The sequence below is a fragment of the Penicillium antarcticum genome (assembly GCF_028974205.1).
Source record: "Penicillium antarcticum strain IBT 31339 chromosome Unknown utg000003l_segment0_segment0, whole genome shotgun sequence".
Taxonomy (NCBI): domain Eukaryota; kingdom Fungi; phylum Ascomycota; class Eurotiomycetes; order Eurotiales; family Aspergillaceae; genus Penicillium; species Penicillium antarcticum.
The window spans coordinates 1,140,194-1,156,590 of NW_026695301.1; the positions used below are offsets into that span (position 1 = coordinate 1,140,194).

The window sequence follows — 16,397 nt, forward strand, 5'->3', positions numbered from 1 at the left end:
TTGGTCTGTACAACCGTGACACAACACTCGAAAGCTGACAAATACGGAGAATGTAGTACGTTGGGAGGAACGGAGAATTCAAACAGATACATACATGGGACTCCAATAGATTAGATACCCGAGATATCAATCCCATGTCACATTTTCAACACCTGCCACCTTCTAACTCGCATTATAGGTTATCTTACAAATTGCCTGCAACTGCTTGGCCGGACAGCGGGGGAAGCTTATTTGGCAAAGTGCAGGTCGTAGTTCAGCCACTTGCGGGCGGTCACGCCGGCAACGTCAAGGCCAGGGGTACCATAAGTCAGAGGGGCATAGAAGATGAAGCCCCAGATGGTGGCGGCCAGGATGACAAGGGTAGCAATCCAGCCCGCAACGAGCGACTTGCAGCCCATGCGCTCTTTGGCGGTGATGAAGCGGCGCAAGCTGCTGACCGACCGAGCCTTGGACTTGCCAGTGGGGTCATCGACCGGTGGCAGGGCAGTGCGGGGATCAAGCGGCTGCAGGTTGAAAATAAATTCAATCAGTGCACCACACACCATAGTGGAGGCCAAGTGGGAGGGCAAGTAGTGGTGCAGGAAGCGCTGACGACCCATCAACCAGAAGGGGAAGTAGTGCGCAGCCCAGCACAGGAACAAAAATCCGGTGCTGTTGTACAGACGCGAGCGAGTACCAGGACCCCAGACTGAAACACATAGATTAGTCAACGTTCAAAAAAAGATAAGGTTGGCTTTTTTTGGCTAAAACTTACTTTCTTCCAATGCATCCACACCACGGCGGAGGGAGAGCTGGTCAGCACCGACAATACCAGCGAACACAGCCAGAAGACTGCTAGCAATCCACCATCCAATGGGGTTACCCAGGAAGTAGATTTGGCCGCGGGTCTCGTTCTTGGTCCAGAAGCTGACACCGCGCAGCAGGAACGGCCACTGGAATGGCTCAGTGGCATAGGGATGGCTGCTGGTCAAGGCGTTGTTGTGGTGGAACATGGCACCCTGGAGCTCGAAGTACTTGCGCAGGAAGGGCAAAGTCTTGACCTTGCGCTCCTCCCGTACCAGACGAGGGCTATCCTCCTCCAGGTTCTCGATGGTCTCGGCGTACCATGCGTTGCTGGACTGCAGGATGTTCTTGTTACCGTTGATCTCGGCTTGCTTGTAACCCCATTCGGGCAATGGGGTGGTGTGTGTCCACAAGGCAACCCGAGTCGGGACGTGAATCAGCTTGAACAAGCTGGCAAGGGTACGGAACTCCTGAGCGGTCTTGCCCGACTCAATCTTGAGCTCGAACAAGGTGTCGTTGTGACGGTCGCCGTCGGCCTGTTCTTGCGGGACGGTGGTGAACTCCTGGTTGGTGGGGTAAAAAGGGGAGGCAACATCGTGGGTGAGGAGGTAGGACTCGGTGCCAACGTGACGGAGCTGAATGATATCGCCGTTCCTGACGCTGCGGGGCTCAGTCGCCTCAAAAGGCACGGCGGGGAGGATCTGCCACTGGTTGTTGGTATCATTGTGGGGGTATCCAGTAACCTGCTGGCCCTGGCTGGAAATACGGCCATCGTCATAGCGGAGAGGGTACTTGTCCCAGTGGCTGTGGAGGAAGACCTTGGTATCCTTGTGGCGCATAGTGATGGTGTCAAAGTACTGGATACCAACGGACTGGGCAGTCATCTGGTTGTCGCTGAGGGTCTCCTGGAACTCGGGGGTCATGAACTCGTCGCCGGGGCCGGAGCGAGTGAGGATGGCGAAGTGGACCTGAAACCAGAACAGGTAGAACAAGAAGGGAATGACAACGAGACCAACAGCGCGAGCAACAAAGTGCTTGCCCCAGCTGATCATGTCGAGTGCGCCCTGCTGGCGGTTGATATCCAAGAGATTCCACAAATCGATGAGGACAGCCGCACCGATAGTAACGAAAGTGAAGAAACCAACATATTTAGTGGAGATGACACAGCTCATGCAGAAGCCGGTCAACAAAAGCCACTTCCACCACTTACGACCAAACGGCTGGTGACGCAGCTTGTAGAATCGAACATAGCAGAGAATGCTGAGAGCCATAGACAACACGAGAGTGGCATCCAAGAGGATCAGACGGTCCTCACCAACGTGAGCGTTGTCGAAAACCATAAGACCGCCTGCCAACACACAGGCAGGCAAAGAGTATCCGGACTCCCACATAATGAGGAACACGACGGGAATGGTCAGGGCACCGAGGGTAGCGGGCATAGCACGCAGCCAGATGTAGGGCACGTTGTTCTCGATGTAGGAATCGCCAATATTCTCGAAGAGGAAGTGTCCATCGAAGCCGATCAGCCAGCCCATAGCGGCGAAGAGCAGCTTTCCAAATGGCGGGTGGACATCGAAGAAGTAGGTGCGTTGCAGATAGTATGAAGCGAACTAGACCAAGGCTCAAAGTTAGATGAAATGCCCCCTAATTCGCGAAAATTGTGTTCACGAAAATCGCGTCAAAGCAATCGACTCCATACCTTTCCAAAGTGAACCTCATCGAAAACGACCTCGTTGGGGAAATCGATACGGTAGAAGCGCGTAGCGAAAGCCAAAACAGTCAGAACGAGTATGGCCAGCCAATAGTCCCATTCCGAACTTTTTTTGACCGGCGCCGCAGGAGTCAGAGAGCCATCATCAGAAGGCAATGCGGTGTAAGCCTCGTTCTTTCCGCCTCTCTTCCGCAGAGAGGGCGAAGGGGACGACATGGTTGGAAGGAGGAAAGAGAGCGACCGAGAAACTACCTATAGTCAAATAGACTTAGGGGTGTCAGCATGAAAAGCCGAGAAAGCTGAATGAGAGAGAGAGGGTAAACATACTAGAATCACCAATAAAGCATGACCAACAATGACCTGTAAAAGAGGAAAAGGAGTAGAGGGGGCGGAATTGTAGAACGTTGCGTGTCTTCTTTGCACAGGAGGGCGGTGGCCCATGCTCCACTTGTATACTTCATTGAAACACGCCCTACGTAAGCCTTGTTTGACCATTTTATTGTCTGAGGATTTGCAAAATGCATGGACTAGTAAACTTCATAGAATTGGAACTGGTCGGTGAGTTTCAACCCAAAAAAATTAGACACTGTTGATCTGCCACAGGTCTATGGTCTCTGCTTTGGCCACTCTTGCGGACTATTTGCATTCAATTGGACGATCTAACAGGGGTCTATACATAAATCTCTGGTCCAGGGTGTTCATGTCTGTGACTTTAAACGCATAAGCCAAGTTTTTTCAATTAAAGTCTTTCTAATGGCATGCCCTTGTGCTCAAGAAGTTACAGCAACACGCTATTGACTTCTCAAAGATATACATTGGGATCATAAAGTAACCATTCTAGCTATATTCCCAGGGAGTATTCCCAAAGAAAAGATCAAGAGCTCTCCTTCTCAACTTCTCGAATAACAAGCCAAAGTCCCTTACGAAAAGGCACCTCGTCCTCAGTCTTTTCCTCATTTGAAAAAGCATCCCTCCTATCCCTCTGCCTCCTCCCGAGATCTTCTTCCGGAACCCTAGAGGCATTACTCTTCTTCAAAGCAGCATTAAACCTTGTCAACCTAGACTTAGAAGACCAAGGCAAGATATCAAACTCAAGCTCAGCAATCCAAGGACCCAAAGCCTGAATACGTCGCTGGCAAACATCGACATCCTGCTGTTGCTGTTGAGACCCATCATCACTTTGACCCTGACCAACAACACCAGCAGCATTCTGAAGCTGCAACAAAAGCGGTGCTTGGCGATTAATCTTGCCCTGCGAATCCAAAATAGGAATACCAGCAAGATGCGCCAAAGCATCCAGCTTGGCAATTCCAACCTTTAACCCACGCGGACCAAAGATATCCTTGTTGGCAGTCTTGATAGATGAGTCTGTGCGGCTCTTGGAAACACCCTGGCTTCCCAGATTGGCCAGACCGCTGACGGCAGACCCGATCCAGTGTAGGGGGAATAGGATCGGGACGGAGCTTAGAATCCCGCCTGTTGCATCTAGGACTTGCAGGGGTGGACTGCTTGAGATGTCTTTGTTCAGTTGATCGAGGAATGTTAGGAAGGATTCCTTGGGAAAGTTGTGGGATTTGAGGATTGGTGCATAGGCGCGAATGAAGGGAGAATCGAAGGCGGATGTTATAGCTGGGATTGCGATTGGTTTTTTGGTTGATGAAGATGACCCTGTGGCTTTTTTTGGGGCTGATGTTGAGGGTACATGTTCTTGTTCTTGTTCTTGTTGGGATGAGGGTCCTGGAGGTGTATAGGCTGGAGGAATATCTGCTTCCTCTGGGGCAAGGCCCATGGCCTCAAATGGGTTTTGTTTCTTTTCGTCAGACATGGTGTGTCAAGGAGAAGTAAGATTGTATTGGCGTTGCGGACGATGCCCATCTTATATGGGGGCCAAACCAGCCTTTCTCTCTGCGAGTGGGGCCGTAAGCTCAGCCTCGAATTAATCTGTGCCCTAAGGTGGCTTAGATATGGTCTGATTACTCTGGATCGGAAAACAAGCATTGACTTAGCCACAAAGTGCAAAGGTTGTTGGTCTGCAGCTCTGATGCCAAGATTCGACGCTACGCCTGATCGGGTATCCAGTGCGAGATGTCGTCACCTTTATACGGACTTGGTATACAACAAACATCCAAAAACGTCTTGTCTTAATGTGAACTAAGTTATGATAGAGAACAAAACATCAAAATTCCCTAAATCAACTCCGAATGCATTCCAAACAATGCCCGTCAGATGCAGAATAGCTTCACGAAATATGAATCTGAATCTCAAAAAGATCATGGCTCATGGGTATCAATCAAAATGGACCTCAATCATCATCCGAAATGTTCAACAACTCCAACTCAGTCGACACAAGTGCCTGGAACTCGGCGCGAGGCATTCCCGTGGCTTTAGCCAGGCGGAACAAGCTCTTGATGCTGGTGCCAATATGCTGCTTCACTCCAACCTCACAAGTAGACCGGTTCTCAGCTTCCTGTTCCAACCTAGCAACAGAGCTACCAGAGGAAATAGATGACGGCCGAGGGTGGTTCAAGGCCTGGGCAGCCTTATCAGTGGGAATATCAGTAGCAACGTACCCGTTTGTACGAGGCGCATTCGAATCATCAGCCCCGTCAATCTGGCGACGAAGCAGACTGGCCAGCATATCCCCATTCAGAGAAGATGGTCCGACCTCGGCCTGTTCCTCTGTTGGGTCATGGCTATCCATGGCGGGCTGCACGTCCCTGTACTGGGAGAAGTACGTTTGTTCAGACAGACCCGATGGACCCAGTGTTGACGAACCGGCTAGTGGCGCTGGGGTCTTGACTCCAGGCGTCCGGCCTGGCGTAGCATCGTACTGAGCCCAGTAATCGTCGTCATCGTCTTCCTCTTCTTGGCCATTTTCCTTGGGCTTCTCCTGCTCAGCAGCGCTAGGCACATCGTTGCATTTGGCCAGAGAATCAGCTTCTCCAATAGATGAGGCCCAAGTATTCTCCTCATCGGCGGGTCCTTCACGCGGCAGAAGCTCCGCAACCCGCCAGCCGGGGCCGCCTCCCTCTTCGTCTGTTGGGCACCAAAGGTAGAGCACAGTGATACTATACTCGGGAAGAGAGACCTGCGCCTGGAGGGTCTCATCATCGATGCGCTTATATGTTACCGGGAGCTCATCGGGCAGCTCGATCTCGCCCGATACCGGGTGAGGTTCAAAAGTGGCACCGTCAATAATGGTACGAAGGCGCTCAGCCTTGCCCGAGTCCCAGCAGAGTAGTTGCAGCCATGAGTCTGTAGAAGAAGTAGACAGCGAGCTAAGGACGTTGACTCGTTGGCGCAGGATGGGAGAGAGGAGTGGGAGGAGAGCTGGAGGCGCACGCGGGGACACGAAGGCCAGCGGGAGGCACGCGAGCAGGGGAGGAAGTAATGAGCGTGTTTCTGGGGGGTTGATGAGTTCGACCATGATGAAAGTATGGAAAGGAGAGGAATGCGGAGGTGGAGGAAACTGAGGGAGCTCCAAAAATGACTAGGGCTCCATTCGCCCGAACGTGGGGCAAAACAGAGCAATCACCGGGCCGAAAGCTTGCATTTCCACGGCTCCTCAGGTCCATCTAGGGCTCAATCTCTTTGTTTGAATCCTTGTCTTTTGGGATCTAGATATTTTCGCTCCTATTGGTCCTCTTTGTTCTGATTCGCGCTAGATTATCCAATCCCGAACATCTCAAACTTATTTTGGACGCTATGAAACACCTTATTTTGCGGGAATGGGCCTCTTTTCGGTTGAAATAGCCCCTAGTTGGGTTCAGAATATTTCCAAATCGACTGAAGAGTGGATAGAGTATTTCAAAGCGAAAGAGGAACCGAAAAGAACGAAATGCTGCATGGTTGTTCTAAGTAGCGTATTTCACTACAAAGCGGGCCACCCCCAAACACCATAGTCATTACGACATATTTTACACCTATATATTTCAACAACGTTGGTCTATACGGAATTCCCATTACAGCATAGTGCTCCTACATGGTATCTTGCCTATTTAGGGAATTGGGGATTTTTTCCATTAGTAATTAAGATATATATATGTAAAATATATCGTATTTACTCTGGTGCTTGGGAGTGGCCCGCTCGGTAGTGAAATACGTAGACTTAGATAACGATAACTAAAACTTTGGCGTTAACTATATTTTTAGCCACTCGATTCTTATGAGTCTGGGGCTAACAGCATTGGGTCATATTCCAACCGTAAATTCAAAACTGTAAATAGGCAGTACACAGGGCTTATCATCGATCCTTTGAAAGCTCGGAAAGGGGCCAAAGGGTTGGTCATATACATACTGCAGTGCTGAGCACAAGTCAAGAAGTAGACATCAATCACAGTTTATATTCTGCACCTAGTATGACCTATTCTAGAAAACCTTTAATTGTTATGAGAGCCGCACGCCAATTGTAGAAATATCAGTCTCCCTGTCATCCGCAAGAATCGACAGCCGTTGATCCTCCAAGTCAGCCAACGAACTAGGCGAAGGCGGCGAGTTACCAGAACTCTCCCCGCCCTGAATCTCCCTCCAACGAGAAATCTCCTGTGGAGTTTTATTGTTTGGAAGATCTTTGTGATACCAGTACTGGTGATAGTCACGCGGAACGTGACGCGGACTATGACGAGAAAGAGTAGCCTGAACACGCCGCGGCATGAGTCTAGTCAATAGAGGCCAGATACTCATGAGACAGGCAGCAATGAGAACGACTCCTCCCTCAATGACAGCCAAAACACCCCATTTGATGGGAATCCCTGCATATGCGAATGTTAGATTATTGCCTGTCCTGATCCACACCGCAAATGAGGCTTACATGTCGGGTCGAGGTTATGGGCCACTGCTGGGTAGTCGGTGAAGTACACAGCCATTCTTAGAATGCTAGCAACAACCCCTCTGAGAAGAAATGTCAGTATTGAATCGATTATCGGATCGTATGAGCTAGGCCCAACTCACATTCCACTTAGCAGGAAAATACCCGTCAGTGCTATCTTCTGTCCTCGGGGCGCATGCAATTTCCAAACAAACGGCATAGGGAGCACAAGGATCAGCAGACCAGTCAAGGAATTTAGCGGCGAAAGGATCCGAAAGGCCACTACTCCATGAAAACATGTCTCATTCGTGACACTCGTGGTCCCAAAGATTGAGGTGTACCGACATTCGAAGAATGCCCTGATAAATGTTGCAAGCCCGACTCCGAGGACTAAGAACCCGACTATATATGCGCTCACTTGGAACTTGCGGACGCTGAAGATGCGCACGTAGAATATAAGTAGGGCTATTTTCGCTGGGGTTATGTTGAATGGGTAGTCGAGGATTTCAATGGCGAAGAAGCCCTAGACTTTCGTTAGTCTCGTTATTCTCGAAAATTGATGCGTTGAATTGCGTACTTTCTCTAGAAGAAGGTCCTTCTCGGTTATTTTGGATATGAAATCATAGTGATATCCCATTCCCCCGATTGTAAGCACTATGTCGAAGATGAGTTGTCTGTTCCATGATGCCCCATATTTTCTGATCGGCTGTACTCACTTATGATATATATGGTTGATTTTGCCAAGCCTGCAACCTATATATAATCTGATCAGCATTTCTGAACTAGAATGAACGATAGAAATACCCACCAAAGAGAGCAAGACCAGATAGTCATCAACGCCAAGTTTCATCCGCTGCATACACCGAGTACCAAGCCTGGCCACAACAAAGAATATTTGCAGGATAGCAATGGCAACAGCAGTACCCACAAGAGCATTGCCGTTATACTGTTGCTTGCTCCGATCAGCCCAGTCATTAGCCATACTGCAACGAAGAAGGGGACCTCGTGAATTTCCCCATTGAAAAAAAAAAAAAAAAAAGGGACTTGCAATATCTTAAATAAAGACCGACTCAAACATGTGAGAATCGAGAAGCAAAGCATACGAAGAGTCCGACAACGGGAACCAGAAGTGAGGTATATACGCCCTCTGGAGAACATGACACACACGGCGCGATCCGAACAATGCTCCGTGCGCGTCTGCGCGTGGATGTGAAGTCTATCAGCAATTAAGTTGACATGCCCCGTGGTTCTAAATCACTCTGCGCTGTTATGTTTGGTCTGCCATTCGTCATACCCACCCGCCCCCAACGCGCCCAAAGGTTGCCCTAACTTTCTTGACATCATGATCTGAAACCTTTGACTAGATCGGGAAGAAACTTAATATTCGCATGCTTCCTTTCCATTCTCGAAACGGAGGTTTTGTGGGCAATCTCGTGAAACAATGATCGATTGGAGGATCTTCCGTCAATTTGCGCCCGTTACTGCTACTCTGGGTCTTTGCCATGAGTCTCGATCAGCTTTAATTGGCTCTGTCTACATGGTGGGTGTTTCCACAGTATCTGGAATGCTGGATGGCCGTTTCGATACCCCGGATGCCACGTTGTTCTAGATTAGGGGACTAAAACGGTCAAGGTTTAGGTGGGTATGATGTTTTCTTGGTTTATTGGCGATCTCCCGTCGTCGAGACCTTTTGACATCTTATGCCCTTGCATGATATATGCTCTCGGTACTTGTCAATGCGGCGTTTTCGACAGTGAAGTGTTTGAAGACATTGCGTGGAGGATTTCCGGAAGGCTGTGCTGGGCCCGAGAGCTACGTCTTGGGAACCGCGGTATATCGCCCGCCACTAGTAGAGGACTAATCCTGAGTAGGTCACAGAAAAGGTAAAGGTATCTTTCTTCATTGCTATTGGTGGGGGAATAAGTTACATGCACCTGCACAAAGTATGTGGAAGGGAAGGGGGTATATGGCAAGACGGGGCACCTAAGAAAAAAGGTAGACGGGGAAGGAGGTCAGCCCGCAGAAGAAAACTACATCAACAATGATTGGAAGAGACAAGTCATTGGAGTGGTAGGTCTAAGCCACCCGATCCTTGTTCTCCAACTTTCCCACCAACCGCTTCATATCTGTCCACTCCTCTGCAGGCACTTCCTCAGGGAGTCCACCCAAGCCCTTGCCAACTTCGAAGACAGTGATGACACCGTCAAGACCACCAGTTGCAAGACGTCGTCCTTCACGCTCTTCCCATGCGACCTTGTTAAGGCTTTGGGATAGGATGCCGCCACGGCCGCGGGATGGGGAGGTGCGGACGGCGGGTACCTCAGTGTCTGAGGCAAGGTCCCACACTTCCACGTTGCCGGCACCGTCGACAAGAGAGAAGACGCCAGGTCGGTGTGGGGACCAACGTGCATCGTAGACCACATCTTCGCGGTTGATCTCGAGGATGGGCGAGACCACTTGCGTTTGGGCGATGCCGGATGTAACAGAAGCGGTTGTCGCTGGTGGCCGCACACGCCAGAGTCTGACGCTCCAGTCTAGACTGGAACTCAACATGAGATCTCCAAGGTCGACCGGTCCACGGCCGGGGTGGAAGGCAGTGGACATGATCGGTGCTGCATGTCCACGATAGGCCAAGCGGTGATCTGTGCCAGCCTTGGCTCCAGCTCGATCGTACCGGTGGCACGGGTAGATGCCGCCTTCTTCAGTACCCACAATGAAGAAGGTAGGATCGGAGTGAGGGAATGACATGGTGGTTGGAGCGAGATCCTCCGTCTTCGATGGGGGGGGTGTAGTCAATTCCAGATATTCTTGCGGTTGGGAAAGCATATCGACAGTCCAACCACAGACCACACCGTCTGTAGAGGCGGTCATGATGTTGTGTGCATTCTGTGTACCAACAATCGAGATGCTGTAAACGGGATGGGTGTGTCCAGAGCCAGTTAGGGGAGTCTTTTGTACAGGTGCACCTCCACCAGCGCGTGAGGAACGAGTGTCCCACAAGAGGACTTGTCCAGAGTAGGAACCACCAACAATAAGGTTTGGATGGTAGGGAGAGAACTTTGCGGTGAGAATATCAGAGGTAGAGTGGAACACGTATTCTGGGCGAGACTGTAGGTGTTGATTCCAGACCTGGACAAGCCCATCTGGTTCGTGAGGAGCGGAAGGATTCTTAGTGTACGATGCAAGCAGCAATTCAGGAAACTTGAAACGGTCAGTACATAAGTCATGTATCCATATGAAGAGCAGTGCTCACCTTAGGAGAGAAGCTCAGATCACTGATCATACGCTTCTTACTCCATCGTTCATCCCAGAACTGGCACACTTCCCGAATTCCTCGCCGTTTCTTGCCCGTCTCTTCATCTTCTTGCAAGTCACCATCGGTTCCACCAAGCTCATAGTCCGCCAGTACATCGTAGTCCTCGTCTAAAGCTCGCTCAATGACCTTCGAAGAGCGCTCAACGAAATCCAAGAAGTCGTCCGAAGATGTGACAGCTTTCAATTCGTCGTCGTCGAGTGTGCGCAGAGGGTATCTTAATTGTGAAGTTTGCGCAGCTGTCTTCTCATTATTCTCCGTCTGGTTGGTAGCTTGCAATTCGTCTTCAATTTCTTGGCGAAGCTTCTGTCGAATTTCCTCGTCACGTTCCCGGTCCCGTCGACTGAGACGCTTGCTGGACCGGCTGGTACCAGGGACATCCTCATTATCCGAAGCAACAGACTCTTCAGGAGTTTCAGCTTGAAGATCTAAACCATCTGTTTGTACCGCTTTGCTGTAGGTGACAACCTCTGGTTTAGGTTTGTGTTCGGGTTCGAGTTCAGGGGCCTGCGGGGCTTCCGTTACGGAGGAAGTGTAGGGCTCCTCGCCAACAGTCTGGACGGCAATGGATTGAGATTGTGGGCGCGATGAAGGAGCATATGCGTCGGTGTTCTCCCCACTCAGTTGGCTGGCGCTGAGTACGGAGGTTGGTCGGCTTCCTCTGCGCGACTGACCATCAGCGCCATGGCTCAGCGAGGCGGATGCTGGGCGATCCACCAGACGAGAAATCAAGTCATCAAGCTCGTGTCTGTTATCGGGGCGACCAGGTGCTGGCGAGATAATCTGCCATTGTGGTTAGCTTCAGTTAAGCTCCATAATTAGTTCATATGCTGCATTTACCTCTGAAGCATCACCAACACTAGTCCGGGATGTAAACTCCTTCTGGCGGAGCTCACGCTGCTTCTTCAGCTCAGCAAGCTTCGCCCTCTTGGCAAGGATCTCATCCTTACGCTGCTGCATCGACATCTTTACCAACCATAAAGAAATTAGACCAGACTTGTCGTTCGTGAAAGTGTAGTAATTGTGGTTTATTTACCCGGGATGACTAAGGGTTGGACGGGCGGCTTCGGAAAAACCTCGCGCAGGGACTGAAGATTGAACCTCGCCCCCAGACCATTACGGAGATTCATTGCCATTGTCGGTTGACACCTGTGAAACGGTCCCTCGGTATCTCGCGATTTAATTCATTCTTTACTCCCGTCCTCCGAATTCATCGCAGAAATGGCTAGCACTCAGGGTGTCAATGTGAGTATCGGCTAAGGGTCACCCTCTCCGCGAACCGGCTGTTGACCACATCTACGCAACCACAGGTCCTCCGTTACTCGGCTCTCGTTGCCGGTCTCGTCTACGGTGTCTACCACCAGTCCTCCCTCAACTCGATCACCAAGCGCACAGAGATTGAGCACGAGTACGCTCGCAAGGAGCGCCTGATCGAGCAGGCCAAGGCCGAGTACAAGAAGAAGACCCAACCCCAGGAGATCAAGACACAGCAGCCCACCGGACGTACGTTAAAATCCCTTGTCGATACGGTTTGACTCAATGCGAAACGATCCGGAGCAGCCGTCCACCCCGAACCTCCCCAGCGCTAACAAACTCCTTCTCTAGTCATCACGAATTTCGAGGACCCCAAGTTCGACCTGGAGGCATTCTTGCAGGCCAAGGCTGCGGAGTCGCAGTAAACGTGTTGGATGGAAGAGTGGAGGAATGATACGCAATGATCTATTTGCGGGAATCGCACCTCCCCCAGGGTATTAGACGCGATTTGCTCCAGTCCGCTCCATATTACTGTACGATTGTTTGGGTTTAATCTGCCCCCGAGCTGTGGCATTGCGAGCGAAAGATGGAATGATTTTGTTTCTTATTTTTAGACGTTTTATCTGGGTCCTGTACATACCCTGGGCTGTTGTGCGCCTGTACACTACAGTTGGACCATAAGCAAGAGCAAAAGATCGTGTTATGCATTCTGGCGTTTCTTCTAATATGTTCCAGACTGATATCGGTCCTGGTGATCCTTTGTCCTCGGCTTTATAGAAAGTGGACAGGGTATGTAACGATCGGGCCATGTAACCTCCGAATGGGGGATTGGATGTATCAAGCTATGTTTCTTAGGGATATTCGACAATTCAACTTCCACTCTTCCCAAGCATTTTCATCGCCTCGCGAATGCCGTCCGAAGACTGGTGGTCCGTGGGCGATACAACAATAGCCTTGGGGTGCAGCAACTTTGTCGCTGGGTCCCATGTCCACCCACACTTTGTGAAATTCGCTATTACATTCGGGTCTTCTTGCTCAGCAGCTTGCTCGACGAGACCGAGATATTTCGCTGCCGTCGATAGCCTTATCGCTTCGTAGGATGTGCTCACAGAAATCAAGGTTTTATTTTGGTAGAAGCCTAACAACAATGTAAGTGACTGCCAACAGGACTTGGTGATGGGCATAAATGCATACTCTCATATCTCCGTACTAGTGGCTGTAACGCCTCTGGCCATGGGCATTGCCGGAGGATTTGATAGACCTGACCAACTTGTGTCTGCCATACCGCTCGTAGTAAGGTCAAGCAGTTTTGCAGAGAAGAGTCTTGGTGTAGAAGAGCTGCAGGGATTCTTTTTGTCAAGGCACGAGCTTCGGGTCTGTAGAATAAGCCTCGTTAGTGGGTTGGCATTCGATAGATAGCACTTGACTACTAACACTTGATCGGTGAGGAGATGGACGAGAAAGAAGCTGGAATAGAACGCGCTTAATAGCGTAGGATCATTTCCGCTAGTTTCAGGGCTGCCGCTACCTGCGGAAATTAGGCATGCTTCCTGTTCGTATTGCGACAAGGCTTCGAAGAGCTGTGACGGTAGAGCGTTGGAGCTCACGAGCCCTGCAAGCTGCTCCATGGTCAATGGAGGCAGCTCCATCTGTGGCATGTAAATCGGTGAAATAAGACGGTGAGCTGTAAATGGTGTTGATTTCTGAGATATTCAGATACCACGTTAAAAGTTGAAAGTCGAGAGAGAGAAGAGATCCGACAGTCATAGTATTGCGGGGAGCAATCGGAGGTGGCGCCTCTCGCCGGTGCCAAGACCCTCAGAAGTGACCACCTTGTCGTAGCTCTCGCTCTTCCCATCTACACCCACGGCCCTCACCATTGGCACTTCAGCCCAATTCATTCCTTGGTTTCATGTTTCAAGTTTGATTTCTGACTCTGGACTCTGCTCCTTTTGGCCATTATGGCCCAGTCTTCGCTTGATGTTCTGCTGAAAGGCAGCTCCGGCCGGAACACGCGCGGTCTATTGCGGGTTATCATTCTCTGTACTATTGCGGCCGCCGCGGTGGCTAGTCGATTGTTCAGTGTTATTCGTATGTGTCAATTGAGACTCTTGATGGCCATGTGCTAACTTGTTTGCAGGATTTGAGAGTATTATTCACGAATGTACGGTTTCATGCTGCACTAGATGCACACCTTGACCTCCCCCAGAATACTCGGACGATATATTAATACAATTATTCTAGTCGATCCGTGGTTCAACTTCCGAGCAACAAAATATTTGATTGAAAATGGCTTCTACAGCTTCTGGGATTGGTTTGATGACCGTAAGCATCCCTTACCCGTGATTGCGCGTCCTCAACGATGGTATAACCGAGGTGCTGATGGAACATGTGTATAGGAACATGGCACCCTCTAGGTCGTGTCACTGGTGGCACATTGTACCCTGGCTTGATGGTGACTAGCGGCGTGATCTACCACATCCTTCGTTTCCTCACCATCCCCGTCGACATTCGCAATGTCTGTGTTTTGCTTGCCCCAGGTTTCTCTGGGTTGACGGCTCTCGCCATGTACTTCCTGACCTGTGAGATGTCGACTTCGCCCTCTGCTGGTCTCCTCGCTGCGGCTTTCATGGGTATCACCCCCGGATACATTTCGCGGTCCGTCGCAGGAAGTTACGACAACGAGGCCATTGCCATCTTCCTGCTCGTATTCACATTCTTCCTCTGGATCAAGGCCGTCAAGAACGGTTCTATTATGTGGGGAGCTTTGACTGCTCTGTTCTACGGATACATGGTCTCCGCTTGGGGTGGATACGTTTTCATCACAAACTTGATTCCCCTCCATGTCTTCGTCCTTATCTGCATGGGACGATACAGCACCCGTGTATACATCAGCTATACCACTTGGTATGCTCTGGGAACACTTGGAAGCATGCAGATTCCATTCGTTGGATTCTTGCCCATCCGTAACAGTGACCACATGTCTGCCCTTGGTAAGATCTTGGAGCTGCTTCATTACTATTACATTGTACTGACCATTCAATAGGCATCTTTGGCCTGCTTCAATTGGTGGCATTTGCCGAATTCGTTCGGGCCTACTTGCCTGGCAAGCAGTTCCAGAAGCTTTTGACTGCTATGGTTCTCCTCACCGTTGGCATCGCCTTTAGCGGTCTCATTCTGCTCTCGGTGACTGGAGTTATCGCCCCCTGGAGTGGCCGCTTCTACTCCCTTTGGGATACCGGCTACGCCAAGGTTCATATTCCCATCATTGCCTCTGTTTCTGAGCACCAGCCGACTGCCTGGCCTGCTTTCTTCTTCGACCTGAACTTCCTTATCTGGCTTTTCCCCGCCGGTGTGTTCATGTGCTTCCAGAAGCTCAAGGACGAGCATGTCTTCGTTGTCATCTACTCCGTCCTCGCCAGTTACTTCGCTGGTGTCATGGTTCGTCTCATGCTGACTTTGACTCCCATTGTCTGTGTTGCGGCTGCCCTCGCCTTGTCGGCCATTCTTGACAATTTCCTGGTTGCTTCATCTCCTACCCCGGAGTCCAAGGCCAAGGCCGCTACCGAAGACCCCAAGTCTCTTCGGTCGACCCGCAACCCCGTCGTTGGTATCTACTCGTACTTCTCCAAGTCTGTCGTAGCATGCTCGGTTACCCTCTATCTACTCTTGTTCGTCGCACACTGCACCTGGGTCACCTCCAACGCCTACTCCTCTCCCTCTGTGGTCCTGGCTAGCAAGCTCCCTGATGGAAGTCAGTTCATCATTGACGACTACCGTGAGGCTTACTATTGGCTGCGCCAGAACACTCCTGACAACGCCAAGATCATGTCCTGGTGGGATTACGGATACCAGATTGGTGGTATGGCTGACCGCCCTACTCTCGTCGACAACAACACCTGGAACAATACCCACATTGCCACTGTTGGCAAGGCCATGAGCTCCCGTGAGGAAGTCAGCTACCCCATCTTGCGTCAACATGATGTCGACTACGTCTTGGTTGTCTTCGGTGGACTTCTTGGCTACTCAGGCGATGATCTGAACAAGTTCCTCTGGATGGTTCGGATTGCCGAGGGTATCTGGCCCGATGAGGTAAAGGAGCGTGACTTCTTCACTGCTCGCGGCGAGTACCGCGTGGATGAGGAGGCCACTCCTGCCATGAAGAACAGCTTGATGTAAGCGATTTACCCTCGTATGATTTGTATCATTGCTGACCCAACAACAGGTACAAGATGTCCTACCACAACTACCAGAACCTCTTCCCTCCTGGCCAGGCTATGGACCGGGTTCGCGGTACCAAGCTTCCCAAGGAGAGCCCCCAGCTCAACACACTGGAGGAGGCTTTCACCAGTGAGAACTGGATTGTTCGTCTCTACAAGGTCAAGGACCTAGATAACCTCGGCCGTGACCACAGCAACGCTGTTGCCTTTGACAAGGGCCTCAAGCGTAAGCGTGCCAGTAAGAAGAAGGGTCCTCGTGTTTTGCGAACCGAGTAGATCGTCAATTCTAGACACTATTTGCATTTCTGT

General features: G+C 50.6%; 8 protein-coding genes across 8 annotated transcripts; 2 read left to right on the forward strand and 6 right to left on the reverse strand.

Moving 5' to 3' along the window:
- Window positions 1-227: 227 nt before the first annotated feature.
- On the reverse strand, window positions 228-2,710 carry pmt4 (dolichyl-phosphate-mannose-protein mannosyltransferase; the record flags this gene model as incomplete). The annotated part of the gene is made up of 3 exons (XM_058461202.1): window positions 228-688; window positions 755-2,393; window positions 2,483-2,710. 3 exons carry the CDS (start codon window positions 2,708-2,710, stop codon window positions 228-230), a joined length of 2,328 nt encoding a protein of 775 aa, XP_058321779.1.
- A 658-nt stretch (window positions 2,711-3,368) lies between these two features.
- On the reverse strand, window positions 3,369-4,319 carry N7508_003137 (uncharacterized protein; the record flags this gene model as incomplete). Its single annotated transcript, XM_058461203.1, has 1 exon — window positions 3,369-4,319. One exon carries the CDS (start codon window positions 4,317-4,319, stop codon window positions 3,369-3,371), a length of 951 nt encoding a protein of 316 aa, XP_058321780.1.
- Window positions 4,320-4,796: 477 nt separating this feature from the next.
- N7508_003138 (uncharacterized protein) lies at window positions 4,797-5,921 on the reverse strand (the record flags this gene model as incomplete). Its single annotated transcript, XM_058461204.1, has 1 exon — window positions 4,797-5,921. The coding sequence occupies one exon, from the start codon at window positions 5,919-5,921 to the stop codon at window positions 4,797-4,799; it is 1,125 nt and encodes a 374-aa protein (XP_058321781.1).
- A 959-nt stretch (window positions 5,922-6,880) lies between these two features.
- Window positions 6,881-8,283, reverse strand: N7508_003139 (uncharacterized protein; the record flags this gene model as incomplete). The annotated part of the gene is made up of 6 exons (XM_058461205.1): window positions 6,881-7,245; window positions 7,305-7,384; window positions 7,445-7,824; window positions 7,879-7,955; window positions 8,018-8,054; window positions 8,110-8,283. 6 exons carry the CDS (start codon window positions 8,281-8,283, stop codon window positions 6,881-6,883), a joined length of 1,113 nt encoding a protein of 370 aa, XP_058321782.1.
- Window positions 8,284-9,377: 1,094 nt separating this feature from the next.
- On the reverse strand, window positions 9,378-11,580 carry N7508_003140 (uncharacterized protein; the record flags this gene model as incomplete). Its single annotated transcript, XM_058461206.1, has 3 exons — window positions 9,378-10,502; window positions 10,555-11,397; window positions 11,455-11,580. 3 exons carry the CDS (start codon window positions 11,578-11,580, stop codon window positions 9,378-9,380), a joined length of 2,094 nt encoding a protein of 697 aa, XP_058321783.1.
- Window positions 11,581-11,723: 143 nt separating this feature from the next.
- N7508_003141 (ATP synthase subunit e) lies at window positions 11,724-12,293 on the forward strand (the record flags this gene model as incomplete). The annotated part of the gene is made up of 3 exons (XM_058461207.1): window positions 11,724-11,859; window positions 11,925-12,117; window positions 12,220-12,293. The coding sequence occupies exons 1-3, from the start codon at window positions 11,836-11,838 to the stop codon at window positions 12,291-12,293; spliced, it is 291 nt and encodes a 96-aa protein (XP_058321784.1). The 5' UTR covers window positions 11,724-11,835.
- Window positions 12,294-12,737: 444 nt separating this feature from the next.
- N7508_003142 (CSN8/PSMD8/EIF3K family protein) lies at window positions 12,738-13,496 on the reverse strand (the record flags this gene model as incomplete). Its single annotated transcript, XM_058461208.1, has 3 exons — window positions 12,738-13,006; window positions 13,063-13,244; window positions 13,303-13,496. The coding sequence occupies 3 exons, from the start codon at window positions 13,494-13,496 to the stop codon at window positions 12,738-12,740; spliced, it is 645 nt and encodes a 214-aa protein (XP_058321785.1).
- A 333-nt stretch (window positions 13,497-13,829) lies between these two features.
- N7508_003143 (dolichyl-diphosphooligosaccharide--protein glycosyltransferase subunit STT3) lies at window positions 13,830-16,364 on the forward strand (the record flags this gene model as incomplete). Its single annotated transcript, XM_058461209.1, has 6 exons — window positions 13,830-13,959; window positions 14,009-14,032; window positions 14,113-14,193; window positions 14,268-14,861; window positions 14,915-16,043; window positions 16,094-16,364. 6 exons carry the CDS (start codon window positions 13,830-13,832, stop codon window positions 16,362-16,364), a joined length of 2,229 nt encoding a protein of 742 aa, XP_058321786.1.
- Between the last annotated feature and the right edge of the window lie 33 nt (window positions 16,365-16,397).